Source organism: Myodes glareolus, chromosome 4, assembly GCF_982192425.1.
Source record: "Myodes glareolus chromosome 4, mMyoGla1.1, whole genome shotgun sequence".
Classification (NCBI taxonomy): Eukaryota; Metazoa; Chordata; class Mammalia; order Rodentia; family Cricetidae; genus Myodes; species Myodes glareolus.
In genome coordinates, this window is record NC_142029.1 from 17,374,410 (window position 1) to 17,401,471 (window position 27,062).

The 27,062-nt window shown below is 44.1% G+C and overlaps 1 protein-coding gene across 1 annotated transcript in view; it reads right to left on the reverse strand.

Annotated features, from left to right (window-relative positions):
• Rec114 (REC114 meiotic recombination protein) overlaps positions 1–27,062 on the reverse strand; it is a 93,468-nt gene that overhangs the window by 11,721 nt on the left and 54,685 nt on the right. Inside the window, exon 3 of the mRNA XM_048424229.3 lies at positions 724–807. Coding sequence (XP_048280186.2) covers positions 724–807 — 84 coding nt within the window. The remainder of the gene's footprint in view (positions 1–723; positions 808–27,062) is intronic.

Genomic DNA, 27,062 nt, shown 5'->3' on the forward strand with positions numbered 1-27,062 from the left:
AGAAGAGAGAATAAGATTCCCTGGAGCTGATTTACAGGTGGCTGTGATCTGTCCAAGGTGCCATCCCATGGGGGCCGGAGTGTAGCTTATGGTTTGGGTTCTCTCTGTTCACTTTATGCATCTCACATATTGAGCACAGGCAGGCTACCGGGTGTGCCAGCAAGCACCTTTACACACTAAGCCATCTTACTGGCCAGGGACTTGTTTGTTTGTTTGTTTGTTTGTTTTGAGACAGGGTTTCTATACATAGCCCTGGCTGACTTGGAACTCACTATGTATACTATGCTGGCCTTGAAGTCACAGAGATCAGCCTGCCTGTTTCTCAAGTGGTAGGATTAAAGGCATGCAATCACCACACCCAGATCTTACTTTTTAATATTACACTGAAAAAAAGTAAAAATACATATTCAATGGAATTGTCAAAGATATCCTTTTAAACGTCTAACAAATCAGACAGGTGCCAACCCACCTGCTCCCAGTGCTCAGAGCAGAGAAGCTGCTCAGCCCAGCGCCATGGCGGTCAGTCAGCCTGCACAGCAGGGGCAGCTCCTGCGTGCTTTAGGTTTTGCTGACTGGGCAAACCTTTCTTCAACACATTATCTTCCCATCACTGTTCCCTCCACCCAGACAGGCTCCCCATACCCAACCCTGCCAAACACACAGCAATAGAAAGAGTGGGCATTATATAAACATGGCTGGCCACACAGATATGTGTCATCTTGCCTTTATCGTTGTTCCAAACAGAAGACAGTCCATGCGCCTTACAATCTTCAACCAGCTCTTGCTGCCAATGAGCGAAAACCCTTCCTGAAAGAGCAATTCGGTGGGGTTAGCGACAGAAGCAGAAAGGGACGCTGGAGACACGGTGCTGCTGCTTCCTGACAGGCTGACTTTACCTGCATGCCCATTCATAAAAAGGCTCCACTATCTCTTAACTCTTAGCAACACCTTTACAGGATGGGTGCTCTCTCAACTCCAGGGGAACAGCAGATGTGATGAGGTGGCTCCCATACTCCTGGGACACATTAGGCCTTGATTTGGCGTGCCACTTCCTCAAGCTCCTGGGACATGGGTGCTGGTATCACCTCTCCAGACTTAAGGGCATATCTGCTCTTTCTCCTGGCTCATTTATCTTTGCCTCTTCTGTACAACCAGGGCACATCTCTGTTGGGCAGGTGTTAATAATCTGTTTTTTTTTTTTCCTGCTAGCAATTTACCTTCTCTGTTTCCTCAAGAAACAGATACCTGAGGCCTCCAGAATGGCAGTTAACCAAATGCTCCTTTGCCCACACTTCCCACTGAACATGACCCCACCAACTCCTGATTTCCCTTCCCCATGTTGCCCCATGCCCACAGGAAGTAGCCAGACTTGAACCGGTACCATATACCCAAGGACTAGATGTTTAAGTGGAAGCCCTACCGCAACCCACATATACCCAAAAAGGCTGGGATGTTGGGGATCTCCAGGTAGGAGCCCCATTCCATGCTCTGGTCTCACTTCTCCCATTCCAGCCCCTGCCCCTGAGAAAGCCCGCCCAAAGTCAGCCCTTCCCCGGGGCTGCTCAAGACCACACCTACAGGCTTTGTAAGACGTGGTCACCATATTTGCCATGTGATTCCTCCCCTGCCTTCCCAAGAGTCACCCAGAGGTTGCTTTGCTCCTCAGATTAGACCTGGATTTACTAATTAGGCCTGATGTGACTGATTACATCGGTGGTGGGGTTACTACCCGGGGATTTAAACTTTTCGCTTCCTCTGAACAAGCTGGTACCTATTCTTAATTCACACACCCCCGTGGAAGCAATGCCACCAAACGCTGAGGTGAACACCTCACCAGTGCCAAGTCCTGGCACTCCTGTGAAAAATGCTTCTTAACCTCTCTGTATTAAATGATACCCAAGTAGTAAACTCACACCCATACTTGCTGTAAAACACATTTCTACGCTTCCAGATTTGCTCAAACGACCTTCTATTCCCAAGACACAGGCTTGTTTTTGAGTTCGTCAGACCCACTTCTAACAGCATGGTGAGACTCCTCATTATAAGAACCTTATTTTCCCGATAATGGAGAATGTGAGGCCATTTTTTTTTTTGAGTATTTAGTTCTTTATTTACATCTGACAGAGAGGAAAAGGAAAACAATGGCAGAAAGGGCAGCAGAGGGCTCACAAGTTTCACAGGGCGCCAAGAGGGTCTAGTGCTGTCTGCAGAATGGACATCAAGGACCCCGTGGTCTGCAGCTCTTACGCTGTCTGTACCTTGCTAGGGATGCAGCCTGATAGTTAGAATGTGTGCAGCTGATTGCCCAGACAGTGGAAACTCCCTGTGGACAGTCTCTTTATCTGAGAAGGTCAAGAACTCAGAGGTCAAGGCAAACAAAAGAAAATGCCCTTGGTCATTCCGGCCTCCCCAGTTTGCTCTTTCTAAATCCCTAGAGATTAAACTTTTAAACTTCCTTGGAAAGTCACCCATAGTTTCTCTGTTAAAACAGTATAAGAAATCAGGTAAAACACTAATGGTTTCTTCTTAAAACTTTCTCAGGCTGGCAGGGTGGTACATACCTGAAAGACTCAGGAGTCCTGAGTCGGGAGGATTGCCACAAGTTTAAAGTCTGCCCAAGTTTCATAAAGAGACTTAGTCTCAAAATAAAGACAAATCAAAACTCTCAAACTCATAAAAAATATGTAATTGTTACACCCCAAATAATAAGCTGTTGTTCTAGGTGGCAGGCTGTGGAGACAGCATAGAGTATACATTCGTGCAGTACTTACGGGGGGCAGTTTGATCATACTGATAATGCTGATCCTTTAACCTAACAGTGCAAGTGTTGGGGACACATTTATAGGTCAGTCTGCACTCTTCCTGACATGATGCATGGATAGGATAGGCATTACTGCATTAAATTTGATTGCATTTTATTTATTTGGCAGGAGGGAAAAGGTGGAGGGGTGTCATCAGGAAGTGCAGAGATAAGAGGACACCCTGCAGGGATCAATCCTCTCTCCTACCATGTGGGTGTGGGGACTGAACTCGTGTTTTTAGACTTAGTGATAGGTACTTTCTCCACTGACATGTCTTGTCAGCCCTTGCTGCAATTTAAAGAAGATTTTATTTATGTGTATGAGTGTTTTGCCCACGTGTGTATATGCACATCACATGCCTGCAATGCCTGCACAGTCCAGAAGAGGGCCCTGAATCACCTGGAACAGGAGTTACAGTGGGTTCTGAGCAGGAAACCAAACCCAGTTCCTCTGTCAGAGCTGTAAGTGCTCCTCACTGCTGAGCCACCCCAGCTCCTCACAGCTGAGTCACCCCCCAGGACACTTCCTCACTTACATTTTTAAATGAGAAACAAGTCAAGTGCACACCAAGTGCACTGTGGGTGCTGTGGAAGGCAACAACACTCAGCTATGGAAAAATGAAAACTCCATCAGTGCAGCAGAAACAGGATCTGACCCACATATGGAACCTAAAATTTCCTAGTTATCATTTTAAAAATATACCAGTAAAAGTAACTTTAATATTTTATATACTGTTAATAATTTGATTATTATTTTTATATAAAATAATTTATTTAACCTAACATATGAAAATGTCAATATGTAGACAAAGTAAACAGTAAAAGAGTATTTTTAAAGTAATTAAAATTGGTCTGTGAAATCCAGCATGTTTTACACTCAGTGGGTACTATGTATGTTTTCTTTATTATTATTGTTTTGGGTGTGTGTGCGCGCGTGTGTACACAAAGGTCAGAGGACAGTGACAGGAGTGTTTCCTCGCTGTCTACCATTTACCAGGCCCAAGGGGTCAAATCCAGGTGGTCAGGCTTCGCAGCAAGTTCTTCCTGCTGAGCTGCATCCCAGCCCCAAAGGATGCTGTCTATGTTTTGCTAGTTAATATGAAATGTAGTCCTAAAAACAGTAGAGTTTAATAGAGTATTTTATATCACACCCACTTTTAAATATATATATTTAAATGAAATAATATTTGAAAGCCAGCTTGGTGGTTGTTTTTGTATCCAGTCTGTCTGCACCACAGAATGGAGAGGCCAGTCTCTGCCTCTGTCTCACTTCCCCTTTCTCCCTTCACACTCTGATCACCTTTACTTTGTTGGGCTTGGGCAAAGTATCCCAGAGGCCCTTTGGCTAGGATGGCACTGGATTCCAAGGGGCCCTGCAGTCACGTCTCTGTGAGAACAGCACACACAATGGCAGCTCACTTCCAGGGTCTAGTCACCATGTGCTCCTTGATCCCCAAAATCACACCTAATGTTTGCCATGGTGGCTTGTGTCTATAATCCCAGCTCCTGGGAAACTGAGGCAGAAGGATTGCCAAAAGCTCAAAGTCAGTCTGAGCTACACAGTCAGGTCCAATGTAAGACTCAATCTCAAAAAATTAACAACAAAAAGTCTCTATAAACAAAGAGGAAGTCATCAGGAGAGGTAGCAAAGGACCCAAAGTCTCGGATGCTGAGTCCAACTGTGAACAAGCAAAGTCCAAGGATGGCCAGGACACCTCCCAGGTTTCTTTCTCTCACTGAACCCATTTCTTCAATGGCTCAAATGTACACCCCCTCCCCTTTCCAGGCTCTTGTGATGCAGCTCACACTGGCCATTAACTTGGGGTCCTCCTGCCTCAGCTTCCCAAATGCTGAGATTGCAGGCCTGCTTCTCCACACAGCCTCAGGTGCCTCCTGGCTCTAACTTTGCTGGCCAGTGTAAGCCAGTTGCTACCCAGGAGGATGTCATGGCAGGTAGGGTCAGTGGTACTGAGCAAGACAAACTAGCTTTAAACCCATGCCAAGTGTGATTTCATGAGCCCTGAAATGAACAGGGCACTTCACTTTCATGAACATGACAAAGCATTCCCACCCGCTCCAAAGCCCTTGAAGCCGAGGGACACAGCCCAATGACTAGCCGCTGATAATCCCTTCAGCCCCAAGCTCTGGGTGCCAAAGGTTTCTTGATGAAGGGGAAGAGGCACTCGGGTGGCAGGTGATGTATTTAAAAATGAGATCCTGCCTGAAGCTTCAGGAGTGTGTTTCTACCCACTTTGGAAGCTCTGGGTTTATGAGGTCCAGATCACACCGAAAACAGGGTAAACATTCATAATAGCAGAGCCTCTGCAGCGCACAAAATGTGAGGGAGGAAAAGAAGCAAGAGTAACCAGGGGCCTAAAAACGTGCACTTTCAACAGTTATAGCCAATGGTTACTTATTAAGTTAATAAAAAAGAGCAAGGAGATAGGCAATAAAAACAATTTGGATGGCCGGGTGGTGGCACACGCCTTTAATCCCAGCACTCAGGAGGCAGAGGCAGGCGGATCTCTGTGAGTTTGAGGCCAGCCTGGTCTACAAGAGCTAGTTCCAGGACAGGCTCCAAAGCTACAGAGAAACCCTGTCTTGAAAAACAAAAAACAGAACAAAACAAAAAAACAATTTGTAACTGAGTCGGGATTAGGTTTTAGTCTAAGACTTGAATTTGGATATTTCTACTGCATTAAAATATCTGCAATGCTGCAACAGAGAAGAAACAATGGTTTAATTCTCAAGGGGTTACCCCACACTTTCCACAAAACAAACATCACATCTCAGACTGATGATCACAAAACCTCTGGGTTTGGACGCTGTGCCTGGTATGTACCAGAAACACAGCCAGCTGGTCTCATGCTGAACACAGGCAATTTAAAGGTAAGGCAAATAAAGAGTAAGCAGCACCCACTCTCAAGGTCCACTATCTGACAGTGACACCAATCATTCCTGCCACTCACGGGACCAGAGTCAAGAGGCTGGGTCATAAAGAACCTGCTGCCCAAGTGGCCTCACATGGTAACTGCAGGTTGAACCAACCAGCTCTCTCTCTGGCTCTCCATAGGGCCCTGTGTCCACAGCTTTCCAAAGCCTTACAAAGCCTTTATCCTTCCTAACAAAGCCTTGAGACAACCAGAGGTCCCTTGCACTGTGAGAACTTCCGAGACTACAATCTTATTCCTTGTTTATTCCCAAGTGAAACCTTTTGCTTGGAGATCTATTTTCTGTTTTCACTCTTTGAGAACTGGTCTCATCACACAGTCCAGACTGCCCTAAAACTTGGAACCCCTCCCCCACCTCCATCAGAGATTCGGTTTTTGCATCCTACAATGTAAATTTTCACACACGCATAGAGGAGTAGAGAAAAAATAGAACAACAAAGTGATCTGGCCACAGCTATCACCACACAGCCCATGTTACTTCCCTTACACCCACTCCCTGGATCATTCTATTCTGAAGCTAAGATAGATATACGTAAATATCACAGGATGTATTTCTTCAAAGCCAAGGTCTCTTCTTAAAACATAACCACAAAACTAATCTTTAAAAAATTAACAACTCTGCCTAGCGGTGGTGGCACACGCCTTTAATTTCAGCACTCGGGAGGCAGAAGCAAATGGATCTCTGTGAGTTTAAGGCCAGCCTGGTCTACAGAGCGAGTTTCAGGACAGGCAAAAATACCTAAGGCTATACAGAGAAACCCTGCCTTGAAAAACCAAAAACCAAAATAAAACAAAAAAAAATCAAACCAAATGAAATACCAAAAACAAACAAACAAACAAAAAAACCCCAACCAAAACCAGAACCCAAAAGTCCAAACTCCTTCCTGATATCAAATGCCTTTGACATTCTCACACTCCCTGTCGTCTGGGGTTTTTCTACATCCCTTCATTTTGTGAAAAGGTAACCAAATACCGTCCACACGCTGTGACATGGGACAGGATACCGTCCACACGCTGTGACACAGGATACCATCCACCCATGTGACACAGGACAAGATACTGTCAGCACACTGTGACATAGGACAGGACACATCCACACACTGTGGCATGGGACAGGATATCATTCACACGCTGTGACATGGGACAGGATACCGTCCACATGCTATGACACGGGACAGGATACCGTCCACATGCTATGACATGGGACAGGATACCGTCCACATGCTATGACACGGGACAGGATACTGTCCACACACTGTGACATGGGGCTGCTGTGTCCGTTCAGTCTTGCAGACTTCTCCCTGTCCTTTCTCATCTTCCCTTGCAATCTTGTTGAGACACTGAGCCTTTAGGTCTCTAGATCAAGATTAACATCCCTGTAAAGGACTGCCGAGGAAATATTGCAGGCGTGTGGGTCTTGCAGTCTTCTGGTCCCTGTGAACTCAGGCCTGTAGTGGGGAAGCAGCCGGAGGCAAACAAGTATGGCTGCCATCTAACAAAAACCAGAACTGCATAGGATGTTTCATAGCACACAAGGTATTATTATTCCTTTCTGAATACTTTTTTTTTAAAAAAAACTTTATTTAACTTTATTTCATGCACATTGGTATAATGATGTCAGATTCTCTTGAATCTGGATTTATAGACAGCTGCGAGCTGCCATGTGGGTGCTGGGAATTGAACCCAGGTCCTCTGGAGGAACAGTCAGTGCTCTTAACCACTGAGCCATCTCACCAGCCCCCTTTCTGAATACTTTTAAACCATTCAAAAACATATAAACTAGCGACTGTATAACAATTTGATCCTTAGACTCCACATAAAAAGCTAGGCACAATGATACATTGTAATTATAGTCTGGTGAAGAACAGAGACGTGGGCCCCTGGGCTGGATGGCCAGTTAATCTAGCCTAATCAGCAAACCTAGGCCCTAGAAAGAGACCCTACCTCAAAAATAAAGTGTATGGCTTCTAAGGAATGTGCACCCACACACATTAACACACACCCACACGCAAATACATACATACTACAGACGAACAGAAAGCAAAGGCCTGTTACTGAACACTTCGCTTAGACCCAGCCTCACTAAACTTTGTTCTTGTGCATCCACGGATGCTTTCCATATCCTGTCTCCTATATTCCTTATAGACCAAGAAGTCTGATCAAATTCAGGCTTATCATCTTTCTTTGGATTTTGTTACATTCCACTCCAGACACATCATGTCTGTCCTTGTGTGTGTGGACTAACAGTTACTATGAGCACTGCCTATACTCATTAATTCATTAGAATTTACAAAAAAAATGGTATTTTTTATCCCTTCTTCACTTATGAACTTCATCTATGAAGAGGATCTTTCAGCCCAGCATGGTGCCACACGTCCATCATTCCAGCACTCAAGCAGGTAGGGCAGGAGGGTTTCAGATTGAGGCCAGCCTGGGCTATGTAGCGAGATATTATCTCAAAAATCAAAATCAGACAAACAAAGACATGGAAGAAGATATCGGGGCTGAGGAGATGGCTCGGTCAGTAAAGTGTTAGTAATCTTCAGCACCATGGGGATGGGTGTTTGTAATCCCAGCGCTGAAGAGGCAGAGACAGTGACTCCCTGGAGTTCACTGGCCATTCAGTCTAGTTGAATCAAGAGAGCCTCAGGTCCCAGTGTAAGACTATCTCAGAAAATAAAGTGGATCGCTCCCAAGGAAAGACTCAAGGCTGACTTCTGACCTCCAAATGAACACATGCACACACACATGCATTTTCAGAAAATCTCCATCAATTATTCTGATATTCTAGGGAATAATAGGAAAGGCAGTGCAAATACTTGCTTTATCTCCCAGTTTTGTTGGATTTCAAAATAATGGTGTGGTTCCTTACTACTCTCTGAAGACAGCAAGGACTTCTACACTCTGAAACATAAATCTGCATGTATTGGCACTGTAGCTATTGATGCTCCAGTGATCTCTCTGGTTAATAAGGAAAATTCAGAAAAGCTGCCTCCTGCGTCCTGTGGGTGTGTGTCTGGTGGTCTAAACATATGGGAAATTCAGCTGCCTTTGCTGCTTGCTATGGGTGACCACACAATGCAGGTCTTCTAGCTGTTGTGGCTGAATTCCGTCCACTCCGACTTGGAGAGTCACAGGAATGCCAGACCATCTCACTTGCTGAAGACTGTACCCATAGGTCTTGTAGCTTGCAGTTTTACTGACCTTGTTTTGCCTAAGAGGGACTAAGAGGGTCACAAATCCTACTCATGGCAAACAACTTCAGACTGAACAACTACCAGAAGCACTACTACACACAGAGACGAAAGCAAGTGGAGTAGGATGGTGGGACTTGAAAGGAAAGCAAGCAGAGCGAGTGAGCCTACGAGCACCTAGGCTGTGTGCTTGGGCTCAATCTGCAGACTGAAGCCAGGCACACTGGCACACAGCTGCAATCTCAGCACTCTGAAGGAAAGGCGATCAGAGTTCTAGGTTACTCTTGGCTGCTTAGCAACTTTAAGGCTAGCCTGGGCTACATAAGATCCTGTCTCAGACATTTTTAAAAAAAAAAAATTTAGGAAATAGTCTCCTGTGCCCACGCATTCAAGGCTACTTCCTACTTTCTCTTCAGTGAGGTTGTGTGGCTGAATTTATGTTGAGGTCCTTGATCCATTTGGACTTGAGTTTTGTGCATGGGGACAGATAGGGATCTATTTGCATTTTTCTACATGTTGATAGCCAGTTATGCTGTCATCATTTGTTGAAGATGCTTTTTTCCATTGTATAATTTTAGCTTCTTTGTCAAAAATTAGGTGTTCATAGGTGTGTGGATTAATATCAGGGTCTTCGATTTGATTTCATTGGTCCTCCTGTCTGTTTTTATGCCAATACCAAGCTGTTTTAGTACCTAGCTCTACAATCGAGCTTGATGTCAGGGATGGTGATGCCTCCCACTCTCGGGCATATCCCCAAAGGATGCACACTCATACCACAAGGACATTTGCTCAACTATGTTCATAGCAGCATTATTCGTAATAGACAGAGCCCGGAAACCTAGGTGCCCCTCAACTGAAGAATGGATAAAGAAAATGTGGTACATTTACACAATGGAGTACTACTCAGTGGTAAAATACAACGGCATCTTGAAATTTGCATGCAAATGGATGAAACTAGAAAAAACAATCTGGAGTGAGGTAACCCAGACCCTGACAGACAAACATGGCATGTACTCATAAGTGGATATTAAACATAAAGCAAAGGATAACCAGCCTATAGTTCATGGCCCCAGAGAAGCTAGGTAACAAGGAGAACTCCAAGAGAGACAGACATGGATCCCTCTGGGAAGGAGAAACAGACAAGGTCTCCTGAAAAAACTGGGAGTGTGGGGGTTGGGGAAGGGAAGTTGGAAGGGGAAGGGAGAAGGGGAGGGAGGAGGCGAACACAAGGGAATGGGATGTTCAAGAAGGGGGAAAGACAGAGACGGAGAGAAAGGAAAGTGATATCTTGATTGAGGGAGCCATTAAAGGGCTAGCAAGAAACATGGCTCTAGGGAAATTCCCAAAAATCCACAAGGCTGACCCTGGCTAAGACTCTAAGCAACAGCGGAGAGGCTGCCTAACCTGGCCTTCCCCTGTAATCAGATTGATGACTACCTTAATTGTCATTATAGAATCTTCAGCCAGCAACGGATGGAAGCAAATACAGAGATCCACAGCAAAGCACAGGGCTGAGCTTCCAGAGACCAGCCCAAGAGAGGGAGGAGTGATAATATGAGCAAAAGAGTCAAGACCATGATGGGGATACCCACAGAAACAGCTGACCTGAGCTAGTGAGAGCTCACTGACTCTGGACTGATAGTGGGGGAACCTGCATAGGATCAAACTAGGCCCTCTGAATGTGGGTGACAGTTATAAGGCTTGGGCAGTCTGAGGCCACTGGCAGTGGGACCAGGATTATCCCTAGTGCTTACTGTGGCATATTGGAGCACACTCTCTTTGGAGGGATATCTTGATCAGCCTAGATACAGGAGGGAAGGCCTTGGTCTTGTCTAGAAGTGAAGTGTCAGACTTTGTTGACTCTCCATGGAAAGCCTTACCCTTTTTGAGGAGTGGATGGGGAAGAGTGTGGAGGGAGTGGAAATGGGAATAGCTATGTAAAATGAGAAAATATTGCATTTAAAAAGTTCTAAATAAAAAAAACCCTGAATGTTAAAAAAAAAAGACAGAGTTTTCTTGTATAGCCTTGGCTATCCTGGAACTTGCTCTGAAGATCAGGCTGGCCTCAAAAACAAAACAAAACAAAACACCAAACATTTAAAGATTTTATTTTATGTATGTGAGTGTTTTGCCTGCATGTATCCATGTGCATCATGTGCTATGTCTGGTGCCCAAAGGTCAGAAGAGGGTATCAGATCCCCTGGAACTGGAGTTACAAATGGTTGTGGTCATCATACAGGTACTGGAAATCAAACCCAGGTCCTCTGTAAGAGAAACAAGTGCCCTAAACTCCTGAGCCATCTCTCCAGCCAATCCCCCATCTCAAAAATCTTTAAAAATTAATAAGAAAAAAATTCAGACTCACAAAGAAAAGGGAAACCCACTGAGCTTGTAGTCTTAGTGAGCGGAGAAACAGATGGGAAAAAGACTGAGGCGGCTGGAGCCGGTTACAGGATTGCTGGAAGAGCAGACTGCTCTCTGGCAGAGCTTCAGAAACCTGCCTCAGAGATCCTGGAGTCTCTGACTGACCTGAAGTCTGGGCACTGCAGGTGTGACACCAACCCTGTTCGAGAGCAACCTCGCAGTGAGAAGCGGCACCAGGGAGACAGGCACACAGTCCCAGAGTCCCACGGGTGAGAACGGTTTCCGCAGCTAGAGTTGACAGCCTTCCCGGAATGCAGAGCCTGTTCAGGACACAGCACACCTCAAAAATGCTCCTGAATTAGCCGCAGGGTGAGGCCACTCTACACCCACCCTCGAGAGTATCAAAACAAGTTCCCAGGTGGTCAGACTAATAAGTACTTTAATTACTTGCCTAAAACCCCCAAAACTCTTTCAAGAGGTACAAAGAACAATTAGCATTTCACAATGTAAGGATCATGTCTGATCAGAAATCACCAAATTAAATATTAGCTTAACATGCTAATAATTATTCAGTAAAAAAAAATGAATCAACAACAAACTAAAATTGCAGTGCTGATTCCATAGACAGGGAAGGATGTTTAAAAAACTGCATGTGTGCAAGCATTAAAAATGAACAAACAAAACATGATTGTGGTTAAGATGGCAACAGATATAAGATCTAACATATATGTGTACATATATATACATATGTATTTTGTTGGCCTCCAACTTGGGAAGGGTTACCTCTGAGAATAACAAGTTATTTATATTGATGGTGGGGGTGGAGGGCACCCAGATGACTTTCAGTATATGTAAATCAGACCTCAATAAAGAGAAGCTGCCAACATCTTCCCCAATCCTACGCTGTCATTTAAAGGACAAGTGCAGTGTGGGTGAAGGCAGATGTGGCTAGGAAGTGCAGAACACCCCACGTGCTGTGGCACAGGCTGAAGAAGGAGACGCAGTTTCTCAAAAAGGCCTTCCTGTTATGCTAAAAGGATTTAGAGATCAAACTGATACCATTTTTCTATCTTCTGACAATGTGATACCATAGTTTTTAAATTTTAAATACGAAGCCTGTTGGTCGAAATTCGTCTTCAAAATTACTTGTTCGGCTCTTACAAGCAGACAGCAGAACACGAGCAGACCGAGTCGAGCCCTCCCAAGCATCAGGACTAGACCCTGTGCTCCTAGCGCACAGCAGCACAGAACATTGCTTCCTTCAGGCCAAGAGAGAATGCACAGAGCGTGCAGAAGCAGGTGCTCAAATGCGCTGGACCGAAGGCTTCTTTTCACAACAAAATGAACATCTGTCGGTTGTAGCTACATAGCATGTACTCTTCTTTATGGGAACATCTTCCTTTTCCTTTGGGAAATCAGCTGCTCCCATTCACAGACTCCAGACAAGGCTGGTTTCTTACTTGCCCTCGTTCCAGAGACAGACAGGTGACTGTCAGCGTATGTAACTGCTTCTGGCCACCGTGTTGCCCTTATGAGTAGGCAGATGAGCTAGCAAATGTTGACACCTTTGCTACAGCTGTGAAGGAGAGGCTCTTTCCATCAGCGCTGTTCGTTTGAAGGGTAAGTAAGCCTGCCTGTGCTGGGACCCCTCGGGAGCAAGCCTTCTTTACAGGGGAGCAGAGCTGGGAGAGTGTGATAGTGTGCGAGCCCCTGGGCCCATTGCACTGAAAACCACCCCGATTTCTGTCCATTGCAGTTTGTGAGGCAGTAAGTCTTATTCGTTTACAAGAACACAAGATGGGCTTGTGTTACTTGCAACCCAGGGTTTATAGGTTTAGCACAATAGCCAAGCTAATTCCCTTTCACTGTTCAAATATCCACCCAAATTTCCCTGCTCAACTGCCACAGCATTTTCAAAATTCCAATCTCCTCATTTAATAATACAGCAATTATCATTATTATAATATTATTATTATTTAGCTTCTACTGAATCCCACGGCAGCAGCACAGCTGACTACTTGCCCCTGTCTTCTTAGAGCACTCCTGTCTCAGCTTCCAGGACTCCTCTGCTGCTTTATTCCCTCTGTCTTCACCACACCTCAGGCTCAGGTACAGCTTAAATCGCAAGTCTCGGGCACAAGACCCTTGAAGAAGCCTGAGGCTGCAGCAGAGAGGGAAGAGCTGACGAGACCTCATCCTGCTTGAGTGGCCCAGAGCACCTCCAGCTCAAACCACCTATGACCGGAGCCACGGTCACCACACGCACCTGCTTCCAGCCCTGGCTCTTTTCTGAATTCCTAACCTCAGAGAATGAGGGAGGGAGGCCACCTTCAGAAGGCTGAAGAGACCAGAAATCTTCCATCTCTCCTTCCTCAGACTCATTTCTGAACTGCTGCTTTTCCCCAGTACCGCGTCTTCCCATCAAGCCCTTCCATCCATGCCGACGCTGCCATCTTCTTTCTTGATTTACTGAAACGGCCTTCGCCATCTTTCATGGGCCTCTTATGCCCTCTTGCCTGCCCCCCCAGCCCTACACAACTCCAAGAGATAATGTCTCTATCTAAAATGTAACAGGCTGTCACTCACTGGCTTCGAATCTGTCGATCGTTTCCTATTTTTCTTGATAAAAGTAAAATCTCTTATACGACCTGCAAGGGAATACACAGGAAGAACGGAGGAGATGAACTCTGCACACCTGACTCGTAAATGGGAGATGTGGAGATCAGAAACTTCCATTAAGTCCCAGGAGTCTTCTGACCCTGATGCCTCTTAAGACAAGGAAGGGTCAAGGTCACAGAACACCATGTCTAGTCCTGTTCTCAGCTCCCAGGAAGGAATGAGAATCTAAGGGGTAGTCTCATAAAACACTAGGGCGTTGGCTGTCAGCATCGTCCAGCACACTCCCTGAAGACGACTTCGCTGGTACTTGGCTCTCTACCTGAACATTCTCTAGTGGTCCTGTGTGGATCGTAGTTTACTTTTCACAGGCATTAGCCTGAGACTTCTTACCTCCTGGGGAGACCCTCTCCTAGCCTGGCTCTGAGTTCTATGATTTAGCACTCCCAGGGAAATCTAGTTTTCCTGCAGACTTCTAAGATCATAAAAGTCCACGGCAGGTTGTTTTCAGGCTAACTGTGGGTGTCTGTCTCAGACACTCAGAACACTAATAATCAGAGTGCTAATTCTGTTGGTAGCTTAAAGCTATAGGAAGTCTTTATGTTCAATTCGTAATAAAATGGATTGGGGGAGGGGCTGGGAAGATAGCCCAGACAGTAAGTTCTTGCTGGGCAAACAAGAAAATCTGAGTTCAGGTTCCCAGTACCCAGTCAATACATACATACATGCATGCATACATACATACATACATGCATATGATGTGGTAGCACGTAACTATAATCTAGCACCAGAAAATAAAGACAGGAGGATGCCTAGGACTTGGTGGCCACACAGGCAATCATCAGGTTTAGTGAGAGAGCCTATGCCAAAAAGAAAGGTGGAGAACAGTTGAGAAAGGCACCCACCATCAACTTGTGGCCTCTATATGCACACATGTCCAACATATATATACATAAACATATATACATACATACACACACACGGATAAGCACATATACACAAAATAAACAAAAAGGATTATGGGAAAAGATAAAAGTAGATATTATGTGTCCCCAATAACATTTCATATTCATGAAAAGCTGCCTACATTTAACTCATTGGCTGGGTGTCTTAGACAGGTTCCCGTTGCTGTGAAAACACCCATGACCAAAGCAACTTGGGGAGGAAATGGTTTATTTCATCTTACAGTCCGCAGTCCATCACCCAGGGAAGGCAGGGACTTAGAGGCACGACCTGAGGCAGACGCCATGGAGGATGCTACTTACTGGCTTGCTGCTCTTGGCTTGCTCAGTCTGCTTTCTTCCAGCACTGACGACCACCAGTGAGCTGGGCCTCCCACATCAATCATCACTCGATAAAGGCTGGGCCAACATGGTGGGGGCATCTTCTCAACTGAGGTTTCCTCTTCCAAATTGATTCTAGCTTTGCCAAGTTGACATAAACTCGCTAGCACACAGTTCTGGGCTGACACATCTGGAATCAGGAACTGGCAGGCTACGCGAAGGACAAGTCAAGGTTTACTTCTTGGGTGGTGGAGAACCACCCACTCACTGTGCTCACATGGTCTTTCTTGGCACATGCTCGAGAAAGTAAAGAGTTCTCTCTTCCTGCAAAGTCACTAACTTCACCAGGGACTTCCTTTCATGACACCATTCATATCTAGCCATGTGCCAAGGCCTGACCTCCAAATGCCATCATACTTGGGCTTAGAGCTTCAGTATATGCTGAGACCTGACTCAGCTCATAACACTCCTTAAAAGTCAACTGCCAATATACCTTGGACAACTGCAACTTTAGCAACCCAGTAAAAACACAGATCTAACTGTATTTGTTGAAATGTGGAAACATTAAATTAAAAAATAGAATCATAAGAATTTGATTCAAAAAAGAAACTCCAAGATCTAACTCCATTATAATACAAGTTGTTTTAATGTATTTATATTTTAAAAATAATCTAGCCACCTCCAGACCCTCATGCCCCCGTCACACATGGGTGCTGTAAACCCAGTCACGGCAAAAGACAACGTCCCCCTCCTGTCCTGAACCCACTCTTCAGCCTCTGGGACCCAGGGGCCCTACCTAGGTGGTCCACCCTAGACCCCAGCCCACCTACCTCTAGACCCTTATGCCCCTGCTGCTTTATGCAGATGCTGCAGCCCTGGACCTAGACTCAAACCAGACAAAAGCCTCACTCTCTCCCCTCTACTGAGGCCCCTGCCCCTTGACGTTACCCCCAGAAACTCCCCAAAACACCTGTCCCAGAATGTGACCCTGCCTTCAAAATCTAGGACATAAACTGACATCAAAAGACAATCAGTATTCTAACTCCATATGTCTAGGTCTCATAGCAAAAACACAAACAGTATGATTAAACAAAACAATATATCTCCTGCCAAAAATCACCAATTCCATAGAAATGTTTCTCAAGGAGAACAACTTAGACAAAGCTCAAGACACAAAATTCAAAAGAACAATTGTAAACATGCTCAATTCATTCAATGCATTCAAAGAGGGCACAGACACCGGAACTTTGGAAGGACAGGAATAAAATGACTAAGGGCTAAGACAATTAAAACAAACAGCTGAATGAGATAATAAGGACAACCCAGAAATTTTAAATTCAATTCAATAAAGAGATAGAAAGACTAAAAGATACAAACTGAAATAAACCAAGGAGTGGAGCCCCCAGCACATCTAACAAAAGTTCAATGGAAAGCGTCACCCACAGAGCAGTGTATGGAAAGCAGAATGCCAAGGCCTGAAGACAAGGAACACAAGGAAAAATATCATTTAAATTCACAGCAAAATATGCAAGAACTTGGCAGTACTATGAAGAAGCCAACTTATGAATTATAGGCATAGAAGGGAAGAATTTCAGGCCAAAGGCATAGTTAATGTCTTAAATAAAGTCATGAAAAAAAATTTCCCAAATCTACAGGAAGAGATACTCATTTAGGTAGAAAAGACCCAAAGATCACTAAATAGACAGGATCAGAAAACAAATCCCCTACAATATATTATAGTTAAAACACAAAAAACACAGACTAAAGAAGGATACTGACAGCTGCAGGGGAGAAGGACCAAGTCGCATACAAAGATAGACTCATCAGAATAACAGCTGATAATTTAATGGAAAATTTTAAAGCCAGAAGGACCTGGAAAAAAGTATTCCAAGTTCTAAAAGGTCACAACTACTGGCCTAGACTAGTATACCCAGCAAAACTATTCATTGAAATTGAAGTGAAAATGTTAGGTGTAGTGGCACAAGTCTTTAATCCCAACACTCAGGAGGCAGAGGCAGGCAGATCTCTGTGTGTTCAAAACCAGCCTGGTCTACATAGTGAGTTGCTGGCCACCCAGGTCTACATGGTGAAACTCTATGGGGAACCAAGGAAGCTCTGAACAAATGTATATTTTTGATATGAGCAAGGCCATGTCAATGACTCAATGCCGCAGACCCAAGGAAATGGCAAGGCTGTCCCCAGGGTGAAGCTCAGAGGCATGGTGTCTTAGTTCTTTTTTATTGCTGTGACAAAACATCATGACCAAGGCAGCTTATAAAAGTGTTTGATATTGGGTTTAGAGGTTCAGTGGGTTAGAGTCCATGATGGTGGAGCAAAGGCACGGTGCCACAAAGAATGGAGAGCTCACATCTCATTCTGTAAGTAGGAAGTATAGAGAAAGAATTCAAATTGCCACACATCTTGAAATCTCAAAGCCTGCCCTGAGTGACATACATACTTCCTCCAGCAAGGCCACATCTCCTAATCCTCCCCAAACAGCCACCAGCTAGAGACCAAGCATTCAAGCCTTTGAGCCTGTGGGAGCCACTGTCACTCACACCATCACAGACTGCAAACAACACTTTCCTCTGGTTCGAATTTGAATGTTGGCAGTGTGTGCAAAAACGAGCAGCCACAGCTGCCTCCTCCCAGGTGACTGAAACCTGAGATGGCTTCCCTACAGAGACCTCCTATCAAGACTAGCCAGTTCCTCTGGATGTGCTGTGCATATTCGAAGTGCTGAGATTCCCTGGTTTTATGACTTAGCTGATACTGCTCCATAAGATCTAGAGCAGCCCATGCAATTCCAGTACTTCTGTACGTGTTTCTGTCCTTTCTTCATTCCCTCACCACCCTAGGCAGGTGCAGGGCATGACAAGAACCTATCCCAAAACAAACAAAAACAACCACAAAGAAACGGAAAGGAAAAGACTTGCCATGATAAAATAGACTTCATACGACCACTATATATATATCCTCTTATGAGGCTATTAGGTTTTTTTTTCCTTTTTAAAGTTTTATTCTTGTCTTGTAAATCACATCCCATCTGCAGTTTCCAGCCCCTCTATTCCTTCCAGTCTCTCCCTGTACCTCCCCTCTTCCCCAGATCAACTCCTGTTTCCTTTCAAAAAAAAAAAAAAATGGAACAGGACTCCCAGGGATATCCACAGAGCATGGACTAACAAGACACAGTAAGACCAGGCACAAACCCTCATGTCATGGCTGGATGTGAAAACCCAGAGGTGGTATAGGAACCAGGTGCTCCCCAGCCTGCCTTCAGCAACTCAGAGCTAGTACCAGGTCATCACCAGCCATCAAATTCGACATATTTAAAAAGTCCCTGTCATCACGGCCACTCTGTCTCTCTCTCACTTGTCTCTGCTATGAGGTGGCCTTTCAATAAATGTCTTTGTGTGGTGTGATTTCTGTGGCATTCCTTGGCCTAGATCTACCAAAGTATTCTTCTTCTGCTAAATCCTAATAGTAGGAGAAAAGAGTCCCAAGCGCAGGCAAAAGAGTAGACATTGCCCCTCTCTCACTGTTAGGAGTCTCCTAAGAACACCAAGATACACAACCATAACATGTATGCAGTGGACCTACATCAGACCCATAGTTGCTTCTGTCTATGAGTCCCTGGCTAGTTGATTCTGTGGGCCATATTCTTATGGCACCCTTGACCCCTCTGGTTCTTACAATCCTTCCCCCTCTTCTGGATCTACCTAGAGTTTGGCTGTGGGTCTCCCATACAGTTGTTGGATGACACCCCTCCCTTGGATGACAACTGGATGAGGCACTGACCTATGAGTATAGTAGAATAGAAGAATATCATTAGGAATCATAGTGACTTTTTTTTTTTTGTCAGTCTTGATTGGTTCTGTCCTGGGTCTCTGGGCTGTCCTGCTTCTGGGAAGGGGAAATAGAATATATTTTTCAGATGTAGAGGGGTTGGGTGGATATGGGAACAGGAGGGATAGTTGGGGGTGGGGAGAAGAAGGGAGAGAGTAATAGGAGAGTCGACTAGAATTGGGAGGCATTTGGGGGGTGATGTAGAAAACCAGTGTAGTGGAAACTCCCTAATCTACAAGAGTGACCCTAGAAAAGTCTATTAATAGGGGATCTGGAGCCCGAACTGGCCATCTTCTATAACAAGGCAAGGCTTTTGGCAGAGGGACACCAACCTAGCCACAAAATTTTCAACCTTTAATCTGTTCTGGCTGCAAGATGTGCTGGGACAGTGGTGGCCCAGGAGCTGTGGGAGTGGCCAACCCATGGACGGTCCATGCTATGAGAGAGAGCCCAAGCCTGACACTGCCTGGTGGCCAGGAAGAAATTCTTCAGACTAAAGAGGAGGGTAAATATAACCAAGAGGCCACAATGCAAAAATAAACAATGCTCGAACAGCTAATTTAAAATAAAAGATATAAGAAAAACACCACAAGATTAACAGAACAAGAATAGATTTTTTACATTTTTATTTAGTGTGTGTGTGTGTGTGTGTGTGTGTGTGCGCGCGCGCGCGCACGCGCGCGCGATGCACATATACCACGGCATGCATATGGATGCCAAGAGACAATTTGTGGAAGTTGGTTTTTGTGTTCCAATACATGAGTCCTGGGAGCCAAACTCCGGTTTCCAGGTTTTTCAACTGATTATGTCTCCAGCTACTGAATCACCTAACTGGCCCAATAACTTTTCTTTGATTGGCTGATTTTGGATTTTTGAGACAGGGTTTCTCTGTGTTAACAGCTCTCTGGCTGTCCTGGAACTCACTTTGTAGACCATGCTGGCCTTGAATTCACATCGCTCCACCTTCCTTCTGCTTCTGCCTCCAGAGTGCGGGGATTCAAGGTGTGAGCCACTACTGCCTGGCATTATAATTTAACGTTTTTATTGATTATTTGAAAATTTCACATAATGCACCCCAATCCCATTCACTTCTCAGTCCTCTCTTGTCCACTGCCCATTTGACCATCCCCCAAAACAAAAACAAACAAACAACAAGCCAAGTTCAATTTGTGTTGCCCATACTTACTGGAGCATGATCCAACTCCCAGTGGCCAGCCCCTTAAAGAAACCTGACTGTTTCTGTCAGTCTCTGCTGCTGCAGCAGCCTGTCTCTGCTGCCAAAGCCGTTAGCTTATGGATTCACCCGACACCAGGTGCCCTTCCGCCAGCAGCCGTGTGACATGCGCACCCCTGAAAAGGGCCTGCCAGGCACAGCTCACTCTCTCGCCTCTCTTGCCTCTCTCGCCTTCCTTCTTCCCCTTGTCTCTTCCCTGTTCTCCCTGCTCTGCCTGCCACTCCGACAGTCTTTCACTCACTAACCTCTCACACTAACCCTGCTACATCAGACATGCTTGCTTAGTAGCGTACCTTGGCAGGGCCCACCAAGAGGTACCCACTTTGCCTTTCTCTTTTTATCATTACACCTTCCCCACCTCACTCCTGCCAGAAGCCACCAACTGTGGAGAGCTACACTTCAGCAGCCTTACCATATTTTTAAAGCGTTCTCTTCAATGGCTTCCTGACTAAACTGTTTCTTTTTGGGGAGTGGGAAGAATTTTCCTCTGGGGGAAAAGGTGGTCACTGAATCCTTCCATGTCTCTCATTCTCAAATGAGTCTGTAGTCATCCACTGCAAAAGACGCTTCCTTGCCTTTCGGCCAGCAGCAGCGTGCAGCGTGGGCATCCACGTGGTTCTGGCTATAGTATGGCCATGGCATCATCGTCTGTAGTCTGACATCTCTAGCTTTTCTAGGGACACTATGGGCTCTGCAGACTCCTCTGCCGCTGCCCGTCTCCACGGAGTTGTTGCATGGTGGCATGTGCCGCCTTCGGTCACAGTCATGCTTCAGGTTTTCATCCCCCAATACACATCTTTAAATAGTAACTCTGAATATTAATAGTCCTAAGCCTCCAAATAAAGAGAGTAGCAGATTGGATTATTAAACAGGACCTGTCTTTATGCTGCCTCCCAGAACCGCATTTCACAGATGGACAGTGCCTCGGGGTAGAAGGACGGGAAAAGGAATCCCAAGCAAACGGACTAGGAAACGAGCAGCCCTGGGCACTCTACTACCAGAGAAAATGGACTTCAGGATGAAACTAACCAGAAGAGATCTTGAAAAGGTCGCTTCATACTCATTAAAAAAAAAAAAAAACAACTATCAAGAGGATATTGTAATTCTAAAGATTTATGAACCAAACACACAGGCACACCCAATTTCATAAAACAAATACTGTTAGGTATAAAACTACAAATTAACTCCAACACAGAGAACAGTAGGCAATTTCAGTACTCCACTCTTAGCAAAACACAGGTCATCTGATCAAAACCAAACAAAAACCAGAAACATTAGAGTTAAATGAAATTATAAAGTAAATGAATTTATCAGCTATCTATGGAAGATTCCACCAAACATTAAAGAACACATATAATTTTTTAGCAGGTTATGGAACCTTCTCCACAATGGATCATGTGTTAGGATACAAAGCAAGCTTCAACAAATTTAGGGAAATCAAAATAACATCCTATGTGAACACAACTGAATACAGCTAGATACTAAACCAAGAGAAACTATACAAAGTCCATAAATTCTTAGAGATTAACAATGAATTCATTGAACAATGAATAGGTCACTAAAGAAATTAAGGAAATAAAAAAGAACTCCTAGAATTTGAATGAAAATAAAAACACAAAATGCCAAAATTTATAGAATACAATGGAAGAAGTTCTGAGAGGAAAGTTCACAGCACTAAGTGCCTACATAGAAAAAAAAATTTGAATGATTTCAACTTAATGATGCACCTTAAGGTCATGTAAAACCAACAACAAATCAACCCAAAACAGTAAATAGGGAAAATTAATTAAGATCAGAACAGAAATTAATGAACTAGAAATAGAAAAAAAATACAAAGAATTACTGAAACAAAGAGTTTCTGTTTTTGTTTTGCTCTGTTTGGAAAGATAAAGAAGGCTGACAAATTTGTAGTCAAATCAACCCAAGGGAAAGAAAGTGCAAATAAATAAAATCAGTGACAAAAAGGGAGACATTACAACAGACATCAATGAAATTCATAAAAGCATAGGAACCATATCTTAAAAACCTATATTTCACAAAATTGGGGGGATTTAAAAGAAATGGATGCAGTTTTAGATGCATAAGACCTAACAAAATTAAGCCAAGGCAAAATAATTAAATAGATCTAACTAGCAATGGATAACCAGACTGAAGCAGTAAACTGAGAAACAAGCCCAGGACCAGTGAATCTTTGCAGGGCTCTGCCAGACCTTCAAGGAAGAACTAACACCATCTATTCACTTATTTCCTAAAATACTTCCAGGCTTAGCGAAGACAGTACTACACTAATCCCACAACTAGAAAAAGATAATGACTAAATGAGAATTAGACTGATCTCCTTTATTAAATAGATGGGAAAATTGTCAATAAAATATTTGTAAACTGAATTTAAGATTATAGCAAAAAGATCATCACTGTGATCAAACTGGCATTATTCCAGAGATGCAGCAATGTAAATAAATAGAATCCATGACACAAATGGAGTCAACAACAGCAACACATTATCTCAACAGATACAGAAAAGGGGTGGATGAAATCTGACACCTTTCATGACAAAAGTCATGGTGAGGCCAGGGAAGGAGGAAGCAGACCGTAACATAACAAAGGCTATGTGCAACAAGCCTTAGTCAACATGATGGTAAGGAGAGCAAAACTGAAAGTGTGGCCAAGATCAGTAACAAGACAAGGATGTCCACTCTCTCAACTCCTATCCAATACAGAGCTTGAAGCCTTGGCGAGAGCAACAAAACAAGATGGAATAAAAAGGACACAAACAGAAAAAACCATTGTCAATGTATTCCTATCTGCAGAGGATACTATTTCACACACAAGACTCTAAAGACTTCACCAAAAACTCCTAGAAAGTGGCAAGATACACAAAATCAACTCACAAATCAGCAGTCTTCCCACATACCAATGATAAAATGGGAAAAAAATCAGGGAAAATCTTTTATAGTGTTATAACACTGAAGAGAATAAAGAGGAGGAAGAAGGATGAGGAGGAAAAGGAGGAAGAACAAGAAGAAAAGAGAACAAATGAACACCAACCTTGAAATAAACCAAAGACAAGAAAGAACTCTACAACGAAAACTTTAAAACATCAAAGAAATAGGAAAAGACACCAGAAGATGCAGAGACCTTCCACATTCACAGACAGAAAAAATTAATATTGTGAAAATGGCCATCCTATCAAATGCGATCTACATCAATGCAACCCCAATCAAAATTCCAGGGTCATTCTTCAAAGGCATAGAAAAATCAATCTTAAAATTTATATGGATGTGCAGAAGACCAACAGGAGCCGAAGCGTTTTGAACGAGAAGAACACTGCAGGAGGCATCCCCACAGCTGACTTCAAGTTAGACTGCAGAGCCACAGTGACAGAAGCTGCAGAGCACAGCACAAAGGCAGCAGCATAGATGAATGGTGCAGGATAGAGGAGGGCCCAGACAGAAGCCCACACAGCTACAAGCTACCTGGCTTTGACAAAGACGCCAAAAATACATACTGGAGAAAAGACAGCATCTTCAACAAATGGTGCTGCCTAAGGTAAGAACAGGTGACAGCTGAGGGCTCAACACCAAACAAGACATTTCTCCCAACCCCGCTAAGGCTCAGGGATCACTGGAGAAGAGGGGGCAGTAAGTACCTAAGAGCTTAGAGAGGAGACTGAAGCATGTAGGACCAGAAGGTAGGGGGAAGGGCTATAAAGTGCCATCCTCTAGACTCACACAGCTGTGCAATCAGGAACTTACAACTGCAGTTGCCTGTGGTGGGCCCACGAAGACCTGCCCTGTCATGGAGGAGTCAGGGGCTCCTGAAGCCCTACCCTTTACTACAGAACTATTGGTTACAGACAGATTCTGGGAGATGGGCAGTCATCGTCTTAGGCTGTGTACCCACTGCTGAGCTCACTATAGGTGGCCCTTGTTAAACTCAGGGGGTCACAAAAACAAAACTAATAGATGTAAGTATGATAAAGAGATTCACAGGGAACAGGGGGAAAAGACAAAGGCAGGAGAGAGATGGGAGAGCTTGAAGTCAGTTTGCACTATGTACATGTGTAAAACTGTCAAAGAACACATTTAAGTAAGAGAATTATTTGGAAGTTAAAAAAAAATTTAAAAATAAAAAAGAATCTGAGAGAGGAAATGCTGGTAGCCTGGTAGCTCCCATCCAATCCTCCCCCCTCCATTCCGCAATAGGATCCTGGCAGGTAGCCCAGGCTGGCCTTGAACTCAACAGTCTCTCAAGTGCTGAGATTACAGGTATGCATTACCTTGTCCACATACAGAGAGGGAGAGAGGAGGGGAAATATGAATGGAGGGAAGGAGAGAGAATGAGGGGCAGAAGGCCGACAGGAGGGAGGGGGCCAAAGGGGAAGGGAAGGATTGAGGGTGAGGAAAGAGGTGGATTTTTAGCCACTTGTACTCAGGTTTATTCTAGTTACAGAAAACAGGCATCCCTTTTGTATCCACATTGTAAAGCATTTCCTCCTAGCTGTTCTTTATATTTTATAATTGTAATTAATCTGTATTTGTATTCTAAATCTTGCTCTAGTCACTGAAATCACGGCAGAGCCTCTCCTCAAGCTACCATGTCTCTCTCTGTAAGGGTTACCGTTTCTAATGTCTACTATACGGACCCAACAACTCTGCAAAGGGACAGCTATGGGCACTTCTACTTTATTCTGACTAGGAGAACACCGTGATGAACATTTGAGAACCTTTTCTTCTTTCCTTCTTTTTTTTTTTTGGTGGGGGGGCACTACTGGGGATTGAACTTGAGGCCTTGCATGTTCCAAGTAAGTACATTACCAATAAAGCTCTACTCTCAGCCCATGTTTTGTTTTTTTAATGTATTTTAAATTATCTCCATGTCATTTTAAGAAGCAAAACTGGGTCAAAGGTTAACAATTGTGTAGTAGCAGGAAGGTCTTGAAACAATGAGAAGGTGTCAGAGAGAAAGAAACCCCACACTATGCCACCGCCACCGGCACAAATGAGCACAACGGTGCCAGCACTCTCCTAGCAAGACTGCATGCTAAAGTTCAATTTCTCCACATGAAATGAATGAAAACATTTATTCTACTTATTCACTCAACAAGCAGTCTTCTGTGTGTGAGGCACAGCAGCAAACTTAGAAAACATAACAAGAGGCGCAATCTCTGACCTCAGGGGCTCTTAGCTTTGGTTCTGAGGCAGAAAGAAACAAGCAAACAAACCTGTGACTACAATGGAAATTAGTGCACAACTAGGCAAGCATAGGATGCTGTGGGGATGTGCAGAAATGGCCCTTGTCTTGACCTCAGGTGCTTAGGACCCACTTCCTGAGAGAGCGATGCCCAGCCTCTGTGCTGATTACCGCCTGGACAGCTCTTGTCATATTTCTCCCTCCTTTCTGTGCTCTTGGGCCTTGCCTTTTACACAACAGTTTTCCAGCTTTGTCAATTCTCGTGAACTCTGTTATAACGAAAATACCATCATCACCTTATGCTCTGACCGCTGTTGGCTGTGAAGATAAAATATGTGATATGTACACAATACAGTAGCTATCTAGTATTTGTTTTTATGAATGGTGGGGGAATAAAAGGTAAAAGCATGCTGCTTTGAAGACTAAGTCCTCTCTCAGCCATGCTACCCAGGTGCCCTTCTTAAGGCCAACCCTGATGTCACATTCTTGTTAAGACCCAACCTACACTTAATACATATTCAGGAAGCTATGGGTATTTGATGTATTTTTAAGTATGTTATACACACATTGCTGTAGGCAGTATCTTCGTTGCTCATTTTAGCTGGGTTATACTTTATGAACTGAGTTTTAGGCATTTATACAGACATGAAATGAATGCTCAAGTTTGAACTAGCGTTCTACCACAAGTTCCCGCTTTCAACCCTTGTTTATGCTATTTTCTTCATATAAACGTCTGGATGGCTTTGTACAGCAAAGTATCAATTTTTCTTCTTATTTATTTTATGCATCTTTTCTGTATCAATCCTTTATTCTACATAGCATAAGGTTTGGCTTGGTTTTAGAAGGAATCTCATTATGTAGCCCAGGCTGGCCTGGAACTCACAGTGATCTGTCTGCCTCTGCCTCCAGAGTGTTGGAATACTGGGATTAAAGGCAGGCACTTCTGCACCTAACTTTAAACTGTAGGTTTCATTTCTAATTGACGGAGGCTTTTTTTGTTGTGTTTTCCCCCACCAAGACAGGGTTTCTCTGTGTAGCCCTGGCTGTCCTGGAACTTGCTCTGTAGACCGGGCTGGCCTTGAACTCAGAGATGCGCCTGCCTCTGTCTGCCTCCTGAGTGCTGGGATTAAAGGTGTGTCACCACCAACTGGCTAGAAAGGCTTCCTTACTCTAAGACCTTTTTTAAATCTTAGTTTCATTACAGATGTCATTTGATATACCAAAGCTTTCCATTTTTATATGAAAACTTTTAGAAAACTCTCCCGTGGAGCAGGTACACAAACCTCCCAGACCTATATTGTTCTCCAGGTTCCAAAGGAACACCACACCTGGCATGATCATTGGTCTCTCAAGTATACAAAAGCATTTATAAAAGCCACTCATGAATTTGCATCTGTTCCCTCACTACGATTGTAATAATGTCTGGATATTATTTTGATAGAAACACATGCATGTGTGAATTAAATTCTCATTCTTATCAAACCAGTTACATTTGCTCTGCTCACATGTCATGTTGATTTCGTGTGGAATTCCTAAACTATTAAACACAACTGCACTCACTTCTAGCGGCACCCAGCCCCT